At 37.3% G+C, this 22,040-nt stretch overlaps 1 protein-coding gene across 2 annotated transcripts in view; it reads left to right on the top strand.

The window, feature by feature from the left end:
* Window positions 1-9,834: 9,834 nt before the first annotated feature.
* pdzrn3a (PDZ domain containing RING finger 3a) overlaps window positions 9,835-22,040 on the top strand; it is a 50,826-nt gene continuing 38,620 nt past the window's right edge. For both annotated transcript variants that reach the window (XM_048177318.1, XM_048177317.1), the window contains exons 1-3: window positions 9,835-10,598; window positions 16,376-16,462; window positions 21,690-21,797. In XM_048177318.1, coding sequence (XP_048033275.1) covers window positions 9,888-10,598; window positions 16,376-16,462; window positions 21,690-21,797 — 906 coding nt within the window. In that variant the 5' untranslated portion in view covers window positions 9,835-9,887. The remainder of the gene's footprint in view (window positions 10,599-16,375; window positions 16,463-21,689; window positions 21,798-22,040) is intronic.

Raw genomic sequence — 22,040 nt, 5'->3', positions numbered from 1 at the left:
GAAAATATCATCGTTCGTGGCCTGAAGGTCTGGCCGTGCTCTCAAAGCAAGACAAGGATGAGACAGCAAAGAGACACTGACGAGATGTTTTGCTAGTTGGTCTGAACACTCAGGGCTTTATGAAAAAAAAAAAAAAGACCTTTTCACAAGATCATGCACATTTAAATGAAAACAACACGAGAATTTACTGTATATGCGTATAAAAATGAGTTCTTGATATTTTCACATTCTTTATTAAAAAACCTTTAAATTATGTATGGTTTGTTGGAATCCGACAAAAAATGACTGAGCTACACGTGTTTGAAGTCAACAGAGTCAGCAAAGTCAATTTTGAGAAAAATCGAGTTAAAGTTTTCTGAAGGTTCCAAAACAAAATCACCTATAGCAACCATACCTTAAAATCCCTGGTAATACCACCAAATTTGACACAAACCAAAGTCAAAATCCATATCTATAGGAAGAAATATATATTCAACCTTTTTCCATGATTCCACAATTGTTTAATTAACATTAATGAAACCGATATTAAGACCTACTGTATCACACGGATAATGTTACACATCAGATGTTTTTCCCCAACCAAACTCTCACTTAAGACATAAGACAGACAATTATTATTATTATTTTGAAATATTGTAATTCTGTGTATATCAGGATCACGGCATCTTTGTGCGTGAGTTTCAGATCCTTCAGTCAGCGCAAGTAAAATCATTTTGTTTACATCAGCATGAGTTTGAAAATCACATTTCATTGGTTCAGACTCATATGCCATTGAGAATTTGCTATAAATATTCACAAATTTGGAATTAAAGCAATAAGCCCCAAGAACCCATGGTTTACAGTGAATATACTCCAGAGCGGAGTGCCTAAAACACCGTGTTATAAATTCACTGTAAACCACGGCTTCATGGGCTTATTGCTTTTATAAAACGGTTACCACACAATTCGAATGTTACTGCCAAAAAATATCAATGCAACTTTCATAAAGTAAAAATCATTAAAAGCCTTCCTTCCGCTGAAAAAAATAATCCCTGACCGTGAACAGCAACAGAAGTTACATTTATTATGCCATTAGATGGCGGCATGGAGTCACTGTCCAAAATTCGGTTGTCAGTCCACATTTTAGTGCTTAATCGCGTTCTGTACACACACAGTTCAGTAAAATACGGGAGTGACAACCGCATTCTACAACCGTATTAACTCCCGAAAAATACTGGTAGTGACAACCGCATTTACAGAAATTCTATGCAGTGTGTACGGAACCGAACTGAACAACTAGTTGTTAATGACGTTTTTTTAACGTTCATCGGAGATGTGTCTTCTCTTCTGTATGCGCGGTGAATCAGGAATGAAATGAAAGCACGAGCCTTGACTCATTTGTGTTGCCAAATCTTGCTAGAAAAATCTGCGAACAAGAACAAGCCTATAATAAACCAAAATAAATCCAAATGCTTTATGCCCGAAATAAGAACAAAGCTTCGTGTTTGCTCACTTGAAAAACTCCATAAACCCGGTCGCTTTATGAGCCGAGCTTAAACAACAAGCCCAAAACGCATAAAAATGAGTGATCATGGCAACACAGAAAGAGCGCGCTCTGTGTGAAACAGGCTGTACAAGCATAACACGACACCTCCGTCGACTGTTTTGTCAAAGACTATAAAACACTTAAAAGTCTGAAAATAACAAGTGTTTTGTCACTGTAATATTACTTTGGTCACAATAACGGATACCAAACACGAGAGACGCCAGAACGTCGCTATGGTTTCCAAGCTATCAATCATTAGAGTTTCGAAAGTGAGTCGTGTTCCGTACACACACGTAACGATAATTTATGGGATTCACTCCCGCATTTAAATGCGGTTGTCACTCCTGAAACTTACAGTGTGTACGTGGCCACTGAGTCGCAAAGACATTTATATTGAAACTTGTTGTGAACACGGAATGACAAATGCTTTGACTAGCACTGTCAGTGTCAGCAGAGTACAGAAAACCCATTAAAAGGGACAAGATTGCAGCAGACATTCAAACGGATATTTAATTATAGACCCTTTTCAGATTTCCGGGTTTCTCAGAAGCAGAAGTTGGGAAAAATTCTATAGCAGTGAATGAGAGAATACATTAAATATACCAATTTTTTGTGCTTCCATTTGCTCAAATAGTAAAAGAAAAGAAAAACATCACAATAGTGTTTTCACAATATAATACTAAGTATAGTTTTATAAATGTACCTACGTTTTTTAAAAAATGAAAATATAAAAAACTGCAGGATTTACTATATTGATGACCGTTAAAGTCTGTGAAAAGGGTCTATTATCAACATAGGTCTGACCTGAAGGAAAATGCTAAATCTGAATGGTTGCTAAGAGGCGCAGCGATACATGAGATGCGGTCAGCTGTATGTTTTCGGGAATTTTACAACGGCTTTGAACGCAGCTCAACCAATCAGAATCAAGGGCTGGTGTGGGGCCGAATTCCTACCCCTGCCAAATTATTACCCCCCTAGTATAGACCCCTTAATCGCCTACGTCACTGTGACGTCACTGCTCTAGCTGGAGGCAAAACATAAGGAAGAACTAATAGTGGGCGCGCTAAAAGTTTGAGGTTTTGACTTTAAAATGTCGTCTTGTTGTGTTTTTGACAGCCATAATAAAAGGAACAGGACTTTTGGTTCAAAACTAAAGTTTTACCAGATCCCGGCAGACATTCCTTCACAGAAATCAAGAAGACAATTGTGGTTTAATGCAATACGGCGTACAGACTGGACTGAGACGATCATAAATAATACTCGTGTTTGCAGTGCACACTTCATATCAGGTAAAATAATCGATGCATATGAACTGGTGTGTTGGTTTTATCTAATACAAATCAGCAAGTTTCTGTTTTATAGGTGAAAAGTCGCCAACTTTCAGCGCACTAGCTAGCTTAAATGTTAAACAAACATACAGTACAGCGATAGATGTGTGTGCCATCCTTTGAATTGTCTCTTAAAATAATCCACATTGCTAGCCATAATCATAGTTAGCCCAGCGTTAGGTTACATTAGACAATAAGCCTTGAAAAAATTCCCTGAACCACCCGAAAGTAATTCATATGTTGTCTAGGAAATATCCAAAACTTAAGTTAATTTACAAAAATAGCTGTCACGGTCCCGCAGAGTCAGTGACTGTACATATTCGGACAGTTCTGAACCTTCTTCTGCATCTATGTTTAATAAATCCCTCCTTAAACATGCTAGCTTACGCTTGTCAACATTGCGTCCAGCGTCTCTTTTTGCCTCCAGCTAAGCCCCGCCCACCAGGAAACGTTGCAATGTTTACAAACTTTTAAGGGGTCTATTGGTAGGTTTAGGATTAGGTGTAGGGGGAGGAGTTAGGATTAGGGGTGGGGTTTAGATTAGGCAATCAGATAGTGACTTCCACAAGCGGGGTAATAATTTGGCAGGGAGTCGAAATTCGGCACAACACCGGAATTATCCATCTTATAAGCTGCGTTGTACAACGATACCAAACTCGACCAGTTGTCGAGAAGCGAGCAGAAAAAAAACATAATTTTTCACGGTCAAATTTTTTATGTGTTGGTGTTTAATTGCTATTTGGAGCATTGGGATCACTAGACGAGGACGAGCTCATTTTTGTGAAAACCTCAAATTCGAAAAAAATTGACATTTTTCACTGTAGCTCGAAATCAGCCCGTCCGCATTCCGACTCATTTTGACACCACTGGTCACATATTATGCTGTAGGCCTATATTGATTGTATATTATTGTGTTAATTAATTATTAGTTGCCTAGCAGTTATATTTACAGTTATGTTTGAAACATCGCTTCCCCATCCCCTTTTTTATTTCTACAAAGCAACACAAATGGTCTTGTCTGAATATTTTGAAAGAAATTGCATCATTTGCATATTGTGCAAAAGTCATGGAGATGAAAACTAAACTTCTGAGATTAAATCGCACTGAAGCAGAACTTTTGCATGCTGACATTTTAATCATAACTCTAGACGGACAGTTGGTTGAATAAATAATAGTGGAATTATACAAAGATGTCACTATCACGTGTACTAAGAAAAAGACTGCAAAGATTTCATGTTTCTCATATAAGCCTATAGATTCTTGATATGTGAGCCATAATTTGCTTTAGGATTAAAACAAAGCAAATGTTATTTTCTCTTTGCAGCATGCATGCAGGTAAGTGTTGTTTATGCTTATATTTAGCAAAACAGTGCCACCCAGAGTGTGTGATGAGAATTACACCTACTGTTGCTGCATCAATAGATGGCGCTATTGCACGAAGACTCATGTCAGTTAAGACAACTTGCGCTCTGAAGGTGGACTAAAATGGTTTCATCAGCAGTATCTTAGAGACCTCTAAATGTGTTTTGTGAAAGACAGGAAAATTGGTTATCTTGGTTTAATTCAAGCACCCAGTGTAGCTAATCGTCAGAGTTTGCTGTGCAATCAGGAGCAGAAATTACCCAAGATAAGAGTCATAAGAGGAAAAATACCATCCTCAAGCATTTGAAACTGTTAATTTAAGAAGTGCACTGTGAGCTCTGCAGATCTTTAGCATGATTTACTCATTCTAATGGTCCTTTAGGGAACTAATTGGATCTAGAAGCTCTATAAGACCTAAATCAAGCCACAGTGCTTCAGATAACCAGAGATGCAGTTAGCAGTTTTTCATCTGCTGAGAAATGGAGTTTAAAGAAAGAGAGAGAGAAAGTGTATCAGAAAATCTCCTTTCACACACAAATTCATATTCTTTCTCTGTCTTTGTCATTTCACACAAAGCATCGGTCATGAGTGAGTGACTGCCTGTGGATGTGATGGATATATTGGTTTGGCTGTAATTCAAGGCAGAGGATTTAATGTGTGGTAGCGGCGCATGAGTCATCAGGTCACACAATAATTCAGCAGCTGTTTCCTCTTGCAGATGTAGATAGGTTGTCAAGCATTAGCCCGTGGCAAGAATCTCTCCTTGACTGCTTGCATCTCTGTGTTTATATGTTACATTTGTCATATTAATAATGGCATTATACAAAACAGCATTACATGTTCGTTTGAGAGAGTAGGACCCAGTATTAGAGGCTCACATCCACTCTAATATAGAAAAGTGCAGCATGAAATTTCTTTAAAACTTTTTTTTTTTTTTCCAGAGAATAAAGAAACACAGATGGGGCTGAAACTTGAGGGTGAGAAAAATATGACAGAATTTACATTTTTTTAGCTTAAGGCTTTAAATCACACTAATGAAGTGACAGTTCACACAATTTAAGTTGTTACATGTTTCTTTTTTTGTCTATCTTGTCATGAAGGCTTCTATCAGACAATGCCTTGTTAATTGTCACTATTAGCTGTCAGATGCAGTCTGTTGACGGTTGATTTGTCAACTTTCCCTAAACTTCATTCAACACAAGTGCAGATAACAACATGAGAACACAAAGCAAAACATCTGAAGTAGCTTTTTAACCAAATTAGATCAAGCAAATATGAAAAAAATGCCATTGTTTTTTTAATAGTTAATTTCTTTTAATGTCAGACCTGAACATAATCACATAATTGAAAATTTTTTGATTGTTCAGCTTTTTTGCTTGTGTCTACAGTATACATTAGGTATTTCTTATCAGCACTTGTGTTGAATGAGCCTTGACAGGCACCTTCTTTGTGGTGTGAATGTTTGAACCTTGCCTCGTTTATGAATCGTTCCTACAGACATCATCATAACTATGCAGAACACTCGATCCAGAGGAGTGTTTTTAGACTTCAGTATCATTCATTTACAAGGTGAACTGTCAAATGGCCTGTCAGAGAATCATATAAACCTAATAGGTTGAGATAAATGCTGTTTACCCACACATGCCTTTAAACAGTGCCCTTTACCTCCCCTTTAATTAGGTGCTGAAAAAATAACGAGATGTTAATGAATAGCGTTGTTCCTCATAGCCTATGCCTAACAGATAGTCTTTAATTATTATGCACTCTTCCATCTTCCTTTTCCTCCAGCAAAAACAGCCAGCTGTCATGTAAGACGCTGAAGATTTACCCCCCAATCTTCAGTAGTTTGATAAGGCAGCCTCTCGCAGCACTTTTTCTGCCATTTGACCCTGTGCTGGGAAATATATTAACACTGCTGTATCTACACAGGGGAATCAGGCAAGTGCTGATGCTTTGGAAATGCAGGCCTGATAAGAAGCAGTGCATTGCTGACAAGAGCTCCCACAGCAGGCCACAAACTTCCAGCTTGAACCAATGTCCAGCTGGCTTATGTGTACACTATAGCCCCGGATCCGCCACAGGAAATATTCCCCAGGAACTAGGAACTTTGGGGTGGTACGTGTATTTCGACCGCAGAGACCAGGGTCTTAATAATGTTCCGGGTAAAAATTTCCCCCTCAGAAAGTCCCTTCTCACGAGGTAGTACTTTTTTAAAGTTTATTAATTAACTCTATTTACGTAATCATTCGCACAATTTATTTTTTTGTTCAGACAATTTGCTAAATCATTCACAATTTACTATTTTATTCTCTCGATTTGCTAAATCGTGCACACAGTTTACTATTTCGTTCAAACGATTTGCTAAATCATTCACAATTTACTATTTTATTCCCTCGATTTGCTAAATCGTGCACACAATTTACTATTTCGTTCCATCTATTTACTAAATCATTCGCACAATTTACTATTTCATTCAAACGATTTGCTAAATCATTCACAATTTACTATTTCGTTCCATCTATTTACTAAATCATTCGCACAATTTACTATTTTATTCCCTCGATTTGCTAAATCGAGCACACAATTTACTATTTTATTCCCTCGATTTGCTAAATCGAGCACACAATTTACTATTTCGTTCAAAGATTTGCTAAATCATTCACAATTTACTATTTTATTCCCTCGATTTGCTAAATCGTGCACACAATTTACTATTTCGTTCCATCTATTTACTAAATCATTCACACAATTTACTATTTTGTTCCATCTATTTACTAAATCATTCTCACAATTTACTATTTCGTTCAAACGATTTGCTAAATCATTCACAATTTACTATTTTATTCTCTCAATTTGCTAAATTGTGCACACAATTTACTATTTCGTTCCATCTATTTACTAAATCATTCGCACAATTTACTATTTCGTTCCATCTATTTGCTAAATCATTCGCACAATTTACTATTTCATTCAAACGATTTGCTAAATCATTCACAATTTACTATTTTATTCCCTCGATTTGCTAAATCGTGCACACAATTTACTATTTCGTTCCATCTATTTACTAAATCATTCGCACAATTTACTATTTTATTCCCTCGATTTGCTAAATCGAGCACACAATTTACTATTTTATTCCCTCGATTTGCTAAATCGAGCACACAATTTACTATTTCGTTCCATCTATTTACTAAATCATTCGCACAATTTACTATTTCGTTCCATCTATTTGCTAAATCATTCGCACAATTTACTATTTCATTCAAACGATTTGCTAAATCATTCACAATTTACTATTTTATTCCCTCGATTTGCTAAATCGTGCACACAATTTACAATTTCGTTCCATCTATTTACTAAATCATTCGCACAATTTACTATTTCGTTCCATCTATTTGCTAAATCATTCGCACAATTTACTATTTCATTCAAACGATTTGCTAAATCATTCACAATTTACTATTTTATTCCCTCGATTTGCTAAATCGTGCACACAATTTACTATTTCGTTCCATCTATTTACTAAATCATTCGCACAATTTACTATTTTATTCCCTCGATTTGCTAAATCGAGCACACAATTTACTATTTCGTTCAAACGATTTGCTAAATCATTCACAATTTACTATTTTATTCCCTCGATTTGCTAAATCGTGCACACAATTTACTATTTTGTTCCCTCTATTTATAGTAGTCAACATTTGAAGTGGATCAAAGCCTTTCATCAAAGTTGTCCTAAAACCTTCTTAGGACAACTTAGTTCTTAGGATAACTTTGATGATCTTTTTTGATCCACTTCAAATGTTGACTATTGTACTAAATCATTCACACAATTTACTATTTCGTTCCCTCGATTTGCTAAATCATTCACATGATTTATTATTTTGTTCACTCGATTTGCTAAATCATTGCACAATTTACTATTTCGCACGATTTACTTTGCATTTCTATTTCGTTCCCTCTTTTTTTTTCTGCATGTCATGTGCAAGGCTCCGAACAGACAGCAACATGTCTGGTTCCTGGGACAAATTGTTCCAGGTAATTTTGGTGGAAACAAGGTTTATGCTACTTTTGGCCCTCTAGCAGTTAAAAAAACAAAACTGCATGAATTTTGTGAAGAACATTGTTTTGGTTGTGATTTGGCTGAGCGTGGCTGTGTGGATGAATATAACATAACCCTATAACCCTTGTTTTTATGCAGCAGTCATTCATGAGGGGCTGCTGCTTTACTTTTGCTTTGTTGTTTGTTTATTTTATAATTAATGAATTATTGTTGAATGTTCGCTGGTTGCTCCTTCTTCTTTCCTGAACGTGAACTTTGTTACACTCACCTGTTGAGTAATAAAGATGCTGTCTTCACATCCTTTTTACAACATTTCAAATGGTCCATCTCCAAAAAGCCAAGACAATGTTGATTCTTGTTTTATTACAAGCTCCAGTCACATTCTCTTTTTGCCAACATACTCTTCTCTGATCGACGTTTTATTTTAAATGGTTGTTTCCCTGGAGGTTCGAGATTTAGCTGCTCCATGTCAATCTTTACTAACTAACCTATGCCACCTCACACCATATATGCGTTTAGGATATGAGGAGACACGCACGGGCGAGTGACGTATGTACGCAGTTTCCTGCAAAAACCATCCTGACAGGTCTAAAATATAAACAATTATAATAGGCCTACCATAGGGAATCAGGGTAAGACAAAAACATGGTTTGGAAGAAAGATTGATGATTTATTGAATCATTATTTAAATAAAAGAGTTACATAGTGTACCCTTAAACGTGCTCCATATTACTCAGTGGGCATGCTTAAATAAGGTGTGTGTAGTTTTATCTTTTATATGTAGATGTATTATGTTAAACAGCAACATTTATGAAACATAATAAAGAAACAAAAGAAGAATGTAAAACATTTTTAGCCAACAAATATGTCAACTGAAAAAAAAAACCTCTAAATACACAAGGCAAAAACTTTTTGTCTTTTTTTTCTTATATATTTTCAAAAGATTTGGGTCAGTAAGATTTTATTTTAAGAAGTTTTTATTGAGCAGGGACACATTAAAAAGATCAAAAGTGACATTAAAGACATTTATAATGTTACAAAAGGTCTATATTTCAAATAAATGCAGTTCTTTTGTGCTTTCTATTCCTCAAAGAACCCTAAAAATTGAATCATAGTTTCCACAACAATATTAGGGAGCACAATTGTTTTCAACATTGATAATAAGAAGAAATAATCAACAAAACAACATCGAAGGATTTCTGAAGGATCACGAGTCAGTATGACAAGAGTAAAATATAGTTATTTTAAATGGTAATAATATTTAACAATGTTACTGTTTTTACTGTATCTTTGATCAAATAATTGCAAACTTGGTGAGCATAAGAGACATCTTGAGAGATTTTATTTTAAGAAAGTAATACTTTTATTCAGCAAGATCACATTAAATTGATCAAAAGTGACAGTATAGCCATTTATAACATTTCAAAAGGTTCCTATTTCAAGTTAATGGAGTTAATGTGCACTGCTCTGCTCGTTGAGTGTTTACGGTAGCTCGCGCCTCTAGTCCCTAGTGCAGCTCGTAGTTTATTCACTCATTTCATCAGCGTGGGAACTGAGAAGACAGCTCTTTCCTTGTTTCGGAGTCGTTCCCGTATTTCATGTCAAGATTATGGGCTTTGATCTAGACCGTTTTGAGGGTTTTGTGGATCCGGACTTAATATGTAAACTGTGTGGGAAAGTTTTAGAAGATCCTCTCAGCACTCCATGCGGACATGTCTTCTGCGCCGCGTGCGCGCTACAGTGGCTCTCCAAAGTCAACAGCTGCCCTGTCCTATGCCAAAAGATCACCACCAAAGAGCTGAACCAGGTCCTGCCCCTAAAAAACCTAATTTCTAAGCTGGACATCAAGTGCGACCACCATAAACGAGGCTGCAACCGGGTAATGAAGCTCCAGCATCTTTCAGAGCACGCGGAGATGTGCGACTTCTCTCCGGTCAGGTGCAGGAATGAAGGATGCGACGCGGTGCTCAACCTGAAGGATGTGGATTCACACATGCGGGAGAGATGCGAGCACAGGGCGGTGGAGGTCTGTAAGAACGGATGTGGACTCGTGCTGACACTCAAGGAGAGGTCGGAGGACCACAGCTGTCTCCAAGCACTTAAGACACGCAGCGGTCTCCTCCAAACCAAAGCGCTGAGTCTGGAGAAAGAGCTGAAGCGTCAGTCCCTGAGCTTCAGTAAGAGAGAGAAGTCTCTCCTCTCCAAACTCTCCGCGCTCCACTGCGAGCTGCACATCACAGCGCTCACATTTCAGAAGAAAATCACCGAGTACAAGAGCAGGATTGACGCGCTGTCAAACAGCTGGATGCCTCTCGATCAGGTCAGTGTTTCATGACATGGTGTGAATGGAGTGAACAATTTAAAAAATAAAAAAAAGCCATCTAAAACTTGAAGCTGTAAGTCAAATCAAAGTGAAAACCTGCTGTGGAGTTCATTACCGCTTCGCTTTGAATTGAATTACTGATCAAGCTGAAACTTTGAATACTCATAAAAACGAGTTTATGAAACGTGTGACATGTTAATTGGATGGAAACAAAGATATTGTCATAACATGAAGTGAACATTTTGACAGTGACGCCCTGGGACCTCTCAGAAGTGCAGATTAATATTTGGAATCTGATGACAAGGCCTATTAGTGTTTTGAGGGAAACAAAGAAATGAGTACTTCTTTTGAAATATGGAATCAAATAAAAAGCCATCTTTGGATTTACAGCATGCATGTACAGTATTAGCTAAAGACCAGTTAATGGCTTTAAAACAAATGTAAAGATACAAGAGTATTTCCAAACTATCCAAATGGCCGATAGAAATTGCAGTTAAAGGAATAGTTCACCCAAAAATGAATATTATCCCGTAATTTACTCCTAGGTGTATATGACTTATATCTTCTTTCAGCCGAACACAATTATATTAATAATTAAATAATATCCTGGCTCTTCCCAGCTTTGTAATGGCATTGAATAGCATGCGTATGGCTGTTGTCGGAACACAGTGATTATTTTAAAAATGGATATTTTTCTTATAAAAACCCATCGCTTTGCTTCAGAAGGATTTTATTAACCCACTGGAGTCATATGGATTACTTTTATGATGGATGGATGCACTTTTTGGAGCTTCAAAAACTCACTATTCAATGCCATTACAAAGCTGGGAATATTAATAAAAAAACTGATTGTGTTCAGCTGAAAGAAGAAAGGCACCTAGGATGGTAAATTATGGGATAATTTTCATTGTTGGGTGAACTATTCCTTAATATATTGTATAAAGTTCTTCATTATATTATTAAAGGTGCAGTAAGCGATTACTGAGAAACACTGTTGAAAGTGGATCAGACCAAGCACCAAAACACACTTGTAGCCAATCAGCATTAGGGGGTGTGTCTACTTGTGAGTTGCTTGTGCTGCATAGTTTGTGAATTTGGAGGTGGAGCTATAAAGATAGGGATGTGATCCTTTTGGGTTGGGGTGTGTTCGTTTTGGTGATTTGATATATCAACAGCTTTTCTCAGAAATCGCTTACTGCACTTTTAATACTTGCCTCAAGTAGTTTTATTGTGTTCACTTGTTCACCCAAGAGCTACCACAATAACATGTTACGGAATGGGATATTGGGGCCAGTATATTTTATAACTCATAACTACATATTCCATTAAGTTATATAATATTAGCATACCAAAATCTGCTTTTTACCTTAAAATATACTGATAACCAAAATAATTAAATCGATGGTACAATAGAAAGCCACATGATGAATCAGAGTTCATCGTCAGTGGCCTGTCCATAAAACATGACAAAATACTCATATACAGACATTCACAGACAAAAGACCTATAGAGTAACACACAACACTAAAATAATGCAATAAACATGAACTAAATAACAGAAAATGCAACACGAAATACCCTAATGTACATTACTGATAGCAAAAAAGCTAAATTATTTATATAAAATATAATGACATGTGATATGTCACACAGAGACCTCTGGTTTTTACTGCCTTTTTTTTTTTTTTTTTTTTTTGTAAAAATTACAAACATTGCTTACAGTGTATACAGTAAGATTCTGTTGAAGATATTCTACCAAACAACTTCTGGAAGCCTCTGATTTTACTTCTCTCTACCCTCTCTTCACTAAAAACACTTCACTGCCACCAAGCCCGCATTGTCAGTTCACTTTCATGTCAGTTTAAAGCATTTACACTTGAATTATCAAGATCTGAAGAGGGGAAAAAAAAAACTTGAACATCTTCATTCTGTATTCAAATGCTTTGGCATAATTAGTTTGTCTCCCATCTTATGCAAGGAGTCTGATAGTGAGTGGATAGTCAGTGAAACCAACAAAATTAAGACATAAGTCTAATTGAGTTGACAGTAGGCATGTCTTGTGGACTTCAGGGACATAGTATGCCAACAAAAGAGTCTGTTCTTGTTCTTTCTGCTCGCTGTGGTTGAGTCAGACTCTAATCAAGAGCTCATGATGTTTGTCTCACTCATTGTGACAGATTTCTGCCTGCAGCTGCAGTTTCAGCGGGGGATGCCACTGCTAGGAATGTTTGATAGACAACTCACTTAAGTTCAGATTTTTAAGGCTATCTTAAGTCTGTCATTCTTGAAAAGTCACAGGCCTCCCTTGATTGGCACATCTGCTTCATGACTGCTGATCAAACCCAGCTGCTGAGATGTTTTGATGTCTGTCATAAAGCAGTATTACAAATATGGATTTAACTGTTTTCCCTTCTACATAACAAATATTGCTGCAATTAAATAGTTTTTAAATAGTATTTTTACAAAATCAACCTTTTTTCCACACCTGCTGCTAAAAAAAAAAATCTCCTACCAGCCATAAAACTAACAGATATTTGTATTTTTGCCCTGATCTGAAGGAAAGAAGTGTGGTTGATTATGATTTGACTTTTTTAACTTTAGTTAGTATGTAATGTTGCTGTTTGAGCATAAACAACATCTGCAAAGTTACGACGCTCAGAGTTCAATGCAAAGGGAGATGTTTTGTTTTACAGAAATCGCTTTTTAAAGACTACAACAAACGGCTGGTAGGGACTACAACGAGTTTCTTTCTGGGTTGGTGACATCACTAACCCTAAAATTTGCATAAACCCCACCCCCGAGAACACGCAACAAAGGGGTGAGGCCATGTTGGGCTGCTTTAGAGAAGAGGAAGAGTTGTTGTAGTAGAGTGTTGTTGATCAATATCTTCTGCATTTAATGAAGAAATTCATACAAACATGCGCTGTTAATTTGACTCTTTTGTGGTCGAGGCAGTTGTTCATGGCTTGAAAGGAAGTGAGGCCTACCAGCCCGGCTCGGGGGCCAGGTGGGGTCTCACATGACGCAATCCGTAATATCAGCAGGAACAAAGAGTAGAACCAGAAGAACGAACGTGATCTGTGTGGGGGCTTTTTGAACTCTCCAGACAGTCGGTACCTTAGAGTCTTGGCTTGACCAATGAGAAAGGTGCAATTGACCCTTCGCAAAGACCCGCCCCCCTTAGTTACTGTTGCTTTGTCCGACAAGCCATGGCGCTGTCACGCCACACGCAGTGAAAAATACATCGCGAAGCAAAGAGGACACTGACAACACGTCGACAGACAAGACAGAGCAGGTGACTTATGATATTAAAGTCCCAGCTTTCAAATTGTGTATTTTTTTAAAGAAATTCGAACAATAAAAACAGTTTTTGTGCTCTTTAATGTATTGTGACAGATCGCTGTAGCGCCTCAGCTCAAGCGGCTTGTGAACCGATCATCTCTATACTAGTTAATTTATAGCTTCAAATAAACATGAATGAACATCAGAAGGAATGTTGTTTAAAACGCGGAAAGACGTAAATACACACCATTTTTCAAGTTCAAGTCCACCGAGGTTAATCGGACAAAATGGCGGATTCGGCGTTATGATTGGTTAGATCGCTTGTCAATCAAACTCCCAGTGAAGGGTCAGTTCTCTGGTGGGGGATTTCCTTTGTTTGAAAGTGAGTTCATTTGCATGAGGGGAGTCAGTAGTAAGTTTGTGTCCATTTATACTCTGATAAACATAACAAATATACTATGGATATCCTATGAGATTGTGATGTCCACCAAAATGTTAGTCATTAAACAAGGAGTAATTTGATATTAAACCACCTAGATCGGAAGTCGGCAACCCGCGGCTCTAGAGCCGCATGCAGGCTCTTTAGCGCTCCCCTAGTGGCTCCCTGGAGCTTTTTTCAAAAATGTATTAAAATGGAAAAAATATATATTTTTTGTTTTCATATGGTTTCTGTAGGAGGACAAACATGACACAAACATTCTTAACGTTTTTCAATGCTGTAAAAATGTGTATAATAAATATTAAATTTCAACATTTCTGTCAACGAAGATTTGCGTCATAGCCATCGACGTCACTTTCCCGCCGAAAGCGCGCTCCCTCAGCTGGACTGATTGGCAAAAGAACCGGATTTAATAGAGGAAACTAAGAAAACGCGAGTAAAAACAAACGAATTACACTAAAGGTTGGACTCGAAAGTGTTTCTTACAACTTGTCAAATAAACCTAATCCATGGATATTATTGACATACAGCCAGGAGTCGTGTTTCCTGACATTTGTGTGCCTGATTTGACGCCGAGGAAATACATAAAGCAAATCTGCCTGTGAATATTTAAACTACAATATAGGTAACTTAAGTTTAAATCCGCGTAATTACTTAACGTTATATCAATGTTATATATATCGTCATATTGTCCATCCCTAAAACATAGTTTTATAGTATAGTTTTTGTCAGTGTTTATTTTAAAACGCACAATTATGCAGAATATAAGATGGAAAATATTTAATAGATGATTTGTCAACATAATATATAACAATACAATATATAGCCTATGGAATGATTTTACCTCAAAATCCAACAATTTGACACAAAATGATAACTGCAAATCCATGTTTCTCTGCTGGAGTCCAGCTGTTTCTGTGAATTGCACCGATCCATTTGCTTCTTTTTTTCTGTAGCTTTCAGCAGTTTTTAAATATATACCTCGGGAATACCTCATTATGTATTTGTAGCCTACTTAGTCATTTTGATAGTAGGCTAATATAGCTAATATACACTTACAGCCTGTGTTGCCTTCATAAGGCTTATATAAGGCTTTTAATTTTTTGCGGCTACAGACAGATTTGTTTTTTGTTTTTTTGGTCCAATATGGCTCTTTGAACATTTTGGGTTGCCGACCCCTGACCTAGATGGATACAATATCAAGAAGTATCATCACATGCCTTTATAACACTTTACAATATACAAAAGAACAATATACAAACAGATATAATGCACAAAATGTACTGGGGAAATGCATGTTCATTCATTTAGACAAAGTTGTTAATGAATTAGTGGCAAAGATTCCATTTTTATAGACTGAATGTCTAATTATTGTGGAGAGCAAATAATGATTGGAGCATAGGTGATAGTGGGGAAACCAGACATTACGGGCCCTGGCATGCAGGTCTGGAAGAGTAACTTTTACAGTGGTGTGTTTGATCGCTCCAGATGCTACACCGGTTTGAACAATGTAAGGCTGAACACCGTTACTGACAATCCTCATTTTGGCTGCGTGAGATTCTCCAGCTATGTTGTTGTTGAGCTTTTAAAGCTCCGCCCTCTTCTGGAAAGGTGGCGGGAGCAGCAGCTCATTTGCATTTAAAGGGACACACACAAAAACGGTGTGTTTTTGCTCACACCCAAATAGGGGCAAATTTGACAAGCTATAATAAATGATCTGTTGGGGTATTTTGAACTGAAAGTGTGGTAAACACCTGGCCATTCGTTCATAAATTATATTTAGACATTTATAATACCTTAGCTGTGATTTTGCCAGGTGTCTCTGAGGGTGTGATCTGTCTTCACTGCTTGATATATGAAAATACCCTGAATCTCATGTGGCGTTGCCGTTTCATTAGGTAACTAATGGAGAGAGCCCCGCTTCTTAGGGGAGAGATGGTTAGTATGGTCAGTAAAGCTGTGTTGAAACCTGCTGTAGCAGTCTGTTGCAGCGTCTGAATTATGTCTTTTCTCTTTTCTGTTTCTCTCTTTCTTTTCTATCCCTCTATCCCAGGGAGAAGATACAAGGAGCCTCAAAGTCACCCTCCACAGAACATCAGGATCTCTTGGATTCAGTATCATCGGAGGAAGATTGTCTGAGGTAAGTTTACTGTGCAGAGAACTACCATGTATAATACAGTTTTTAATCATCATTTTCTTTATTCTGTAGAACATAAAGTAGATATTTAGCAAATGTCCAAGATGCTTATTTAAATACGATGGAAATGAATGGGGCCCAGGGACTGTCAAGCACAAAAAAGCTTAAAGTATCATAAAAGTGGTCCATATTTCAAGACTTTTGAAGTCATACAATAGCTTTGTGTGAGGAAATGCTTGAAATTTAGGTCTTGTCTGGCTGATAATCTTTGAAAAGCATGCTATGGTCACCATTTACTTTGATTGTATGGAAAAATAAATCCTCTTGGACACTCTGCTATAATTAACCAATTTTGCATTGCAGTGAAAAAAGAAAGTTCTAAAATGTACAATACGTATTTATATTTTTAAATAGGGGTGAATTCAGGTTTAATGGGACACTTTTTTCCAGTCATCTCAATTGCAAAAAGTGTCCCAATCAACCTGAATTCACCCTATGCTCTACTTAAATGACAGAAATAAAAAGATAATGCTATGAAATGCTTGTCTTTTGGCCATTTTTGCAGTCATTTCTAACTCCACCAAACCAACCCCTCCATTGTAAGAAAGAAAAACAAAATCAGCAACTAAGCCTCATGTATAAAGATAATTGCAGATTGCACAAATTGAGCTCCACACATTTCTCTCGAGTACACTGTGTGAAATGCGAGCGTGGGAGCCATTAAATTCTCACATAGATTGTGTCCAAGTGGAGAGGAGAGAGCAAGCTGTGGGTTTGGCTTTCACTCACATCACATTCTCTTCTCTAATCTAGTGGAGAATCGCCACAGGCTGTTTACCACCTGTTCAGTTGTAATGGACAGCCATAGTTAACCTTTCTTCCATGCAAGTTTATCTTTGCTGTACATACATTTATGCATAGAGAGCGTGCCCTTGAGTCAGGCTCATGTTCCATTCGGAATTTAATTGAATGCCTTTTACATTTTAATTTAATTCCCTGAATGTTTTAATTTACGGAGCCAAACAACATGAAGGGGCGTACAAGATAAAAACAGAAAGAAAAGTCCTTGAACATTTTATTGGACTAATTAAAGTCTTCTGTTGTCTCAATTTAGTTGAATTACAATTCCAGAAATTCAATTTTCTTGACATTCCAATTAGACTTATTTTTGTTTTTTTTGTTTTGTTTTTGCTTCGATGGCCAATATTTGAAGCCTCCCCGTATATTTCTGCTGTAATTATGTAATGATGACAAAGCTGCTTGTTTTCAAACTTCTTTATTAACAGAAACTGAGTATTGATATATTAAATGAATGAGGTTTCAAGAACTGTAAGAAATAGGTACTTATTTTCAGTTATTATTGTTTTATATTTGTTTTTACCAATAATAGTTTAGATAAGAACTATATATATATATATATATATATATATATATATACACACACATAAAATTTTTTTTTAATTTAAATGTTTTTAATCCATTCTGGCAATTTGCTGAGGCCCCCTAGTGGGTCCCTGCTCCTGATTGAGAACCACTGTGGTAAAGGAAAGAATATCTACGATACATTGATTTCTTGAATTGACATGCAAATTGAATTTAAAGTGTTAATTCACACAAAAATGGAATTTCTGTCATTAATTACTCACCCTCATGTCATTCCACACCCATAAGACCTTCATTCATCTTCAGAACACAAAATAAGATATTTTTGATGAAATACGAGAGTTTTTTTTTTTTAATTCCCCATAGAAAGCAACATGATTACCACATTCAAGGACAAGAAAAGTAGTAAAGACATCATTAAAATAGTCAACGTGACTACAGTGGTTCAACCTTAATGTTATGAAGCAAAAAGAATACTTTTCTGTGCAAAAACAATACAAAAATAAAGACTTTATTCAACTATTTCTGCTCTCCCCTGTCAATTCTCCTACACTATTTACATTGTATAGACAGTTCAGCGCTTCAAGGTTCTACGTCAGAACGCTGACTTATTATTGGCCGACGCTGTTCACGTGAGCAGCACGATGCATGCGTGTGATGCTGACGCAGGAGCCAGCCAATAATGAGTCAGTGTTCTGATATAGAACCTGGAAGTGTTGCACTGATGACACTGATGACACTTCTAAACGTAAACAGTGTAGGAGAATGACAGGGGAGAGAAGAAAAGGTTGAACCACTGTAGTCACGTTGACTATTTTAACCATGTCTTTATTACTTTTCTGGACCTTGAATGTGGTAATCACGATGCTTTCTATGGGGGATAAAAAAACCTCTCATATTTCATCAAAAAAATCTTTGTGTGCCAAAGATGAATGAAGGTCTTACAGGTTTGGAACAACATGAAGGTGAGTAATTAATGACAGAAATGTCATTTTTCAGTGAACTAACCCTTTAAGCTATTGAATGCATTTTTGTATCCCCGCCCACGGACAGTTGGATCGACAGATTGGTTATTAACAGAACAGTTATTGTAAGAGTAGGATCACTGAAAATTATATTGTACTATGTCTACTCTTTAAACAGCATTATGGTGAAAATGGAACACTGTGGCAAAAGTTTTCTTACCTGTACGTGACATCATTTTGCTTTGGGTGGAACTAACAGAACGGCAGTTTCTTTCAATTTCCCCCCTCTATTTGGCCTAAAACACTGTGTTCATGGTCATCCAGTTTGAAATGTTGACTGCAAACAAAGGTTTTTCAGATTTTCTGTCGCTGTATTCTCTCCGTATCTTTGCAGCCTTTAGCTGCTGCCTATAATGCGTTGGATCCTTCACTGGAAAGCAAAAGTAACTTACTCCCACTAAACTTTTCCACTTTAAATTCTAGCACCCCGGAACAATAAAAGTCGAGGCGTCAAGGTGGGGTTTGGGGGGTTTAGCCTCACATATGATGATCTCAAGCCCCCCTGCAATGATCTGAACCCCCACCTCCGGGACAAGATTTAAACCGTAACACAATCTAAAACGAATGCGCTTTAACCTAATTATATTAATTGGTATTTAACCTAATTTGTTTCAGTATATGAGCAACTATATACTGGTTTTAAATTCAGTTTTCTTGGAAATAAAAAAGTTTTCTGTGTCTGTGCAAGACTTCAATTCATTAGCCTCAGCGCAGCGTGGCGTGTCTCGTCTGATGTGTGACCCACTTAACAAAGTGCAGTAAACAGTAAAATGCTCTACAAACTAGTGTGTTTATTAGTACGTAAATAAATTAAAATCATTTGAAAACAAATACGAGTTTACAACACCCAGCAGCACAATGAACTGTTTTTGCACAGCTAAATAAAAACTGGAGAAAAAACTAGATCCTAGAACTGTGCTTTTGAAACTGCAGCCTCTGGTATTGCAGGAATATACAAACCCGATTCCAAAAAAGTTGGGACACTGTACAAATTGTGAATAAAAAAGGAATGTAATAATTTACAAATCTCATAAACTTATATTTTATTCACAATAGAATATAGATAACATATCAAATGTTGAAAGTGAGACATTTTGAAATGTCATGCCAAATATTGGCACATTTTGGATTTCATGAGAGCTACACATTCCAAAAAAGTTGGGACAGGTAGCAATAAGAGGCCAGAAAAGTTAAATGTACATATAAGGAACAGCTGGAGGACCAATCTGCAACTTATTAGGTCAATTGGCAACATGATTGGGTATAAAAAGAGCCTCTCAGAGTGGCAGTGTCTCTCAGAAGTCAAGATGGGCAGAGAATCACCAATTCCCCCAATGCTGCGGCGAAAAATAGTGGAGCAATATCAGAAAGAGTTTCTCAGAGAAAAATTGCAAAGAGTTTGAAGTTATCATCATCTACAGTGCATAATATCATCCAAAGATTCAGAGAATCTGGAACAATCTCTGTGTGTAAGGGTCAAGGCCGGAAAACCATACTGGATGCCCGTGATCTTCGGGCCCTTAGACGGCACTGCATCACATACAGGAATGCTACTGTAATGGAAATCACAACATGGGCTCAGGAATACTTCCAGAAAACATTGTCTGTGAACACAATCCACCGTGCCATTCGCCGTTGCCGGCTAAAACTCTATAGGTCAAAAAAGAAGCCATATCTAAACATGATCCAGAAGTGCAGGCGTTTTCTCTGGGCCAAGGCTCATTTAAAATGGACTGTGGCAAAGTGGAAAACTGTTCTGTGGTCAGACGAATCAAAATTTGAAGTTCTTTTTGGAAAATTGGGACGCCATGTCATCCGGACTAAAGAGGACAAGGACAACCCAAGTTGTTATCAGCGCTCAGTTCAGAAGCCTGCATCTCTGATGGTATGGGGTTGCATGAGTGCGTGTGGCATGGGCAGCTTACACATCTGGAAAGGCACCATCAATGCTGAAAGGTATATCCAAGTTCTAGAACAACATATGCTCCCATCCAGACGTCGTCTCTTTCAGGGAAAACCTTGCATTTTCCAACATGACAATGCCAGACCACATACTGCATCAATTACAACATCATGGCTGCGTAGAAGAAGGATCCGGGTACTGAAATGGCCAGCCTGCAATCCAGATCTTTCACCCATAGAAAACATTTGGCGCATTATAAAGTGGAAGATGTGACAAAGAAGACCTAAGACAGTTGAGCAACTAGAAGCCTGTATTAGACAAGAATGGGACAACATTCCTATTCCTAAACTTGAGCAACTTGTCGCCTCAGTCCCCAGACGTTTGCAGACTGTTATAAAAAGAAGAGGGGATGCCACACAGTGGTAAACATGGCCTTGTCCCAACTTTTTTGAGATGTGTTGATGCCATGAAATTTAAAATCAACTTATTTTTCCCTTAAAATTATACATTTTCTCAGTTTAAACATTTGATATGTCATCTATGTTGTATTCTGGATAAAATATTAAAATTTGAAACTTCCACATCATTGGATTCTGTTTTTATTCACAGTTTGTACAGTGTCCCAACTTTTTTGGAATCGGGTTTGTAATATTGGGGAATATAATATTGACAATCTCCCACCCCCATATTTCCCTCTGAGAATTATAAAAGCCCCCGCTAGTCGAGCGTTCTGTCACCGGGACTGAGTCGACACCACTATGACTAAAAGTTTGCTAAGAAGTATTTCCTACTAAAGCAAGACTGTAGGCATATAGCAGACTGGTGTGAGTGACCTTGCAAGTATTATTGAAAGTCCATTTTGCCAGCAGTGAAGTACCCCTTTATCTTGTCTAATTTTCAACATTTGCTTCTTTCTAAGGAAGAAGAGGAGCATGAAGATTTCAGTGATGGGATCTATATATCCAAGATAGTGGACAACGGAGCAGCTGACAAGGCTGGACTGCATGTTCATGACAGGATCATTGAGGTTTGTCAGTGATGGGGATGAGTTGATTTTATGGGTGCAAAATTTACTTTTAAATTGCAGGTCCTTTGCACAGTTTGTGAAGTTTTTAGACAGGATGAAGGCCAACATGCTGGATGCAATCAAACTCAAAAGGGTCACCAAGACAACCACTAGACAGATGAAAGCCAAAGGAGATAGACATCATACCGCTAGTCTGAGCTCCTCAACCGGTGCCAATGTTTTCACAGTCTGTCTGTTAGATTT

Source organism: Megalobrama amblycephala, linkage group LG24 (assembly GCF_018812025.1).
Source record: "Megalobrama amblycephala isolate DHTTF-2021 linkage group LG24, ASM1881202v1, whole genome shotgun sequence".
Taxonomy (NCBI): domain Eukaryota; kingdom Metazoa; phylum Chordata; class Actinopteri; order Cypriniformes; family Xenocyprididae; genus Megalobrama; species Megalobrama amblycephala.
This window is presented reverse-complemented; position numbering and strand designations above follow the sequence as displayed.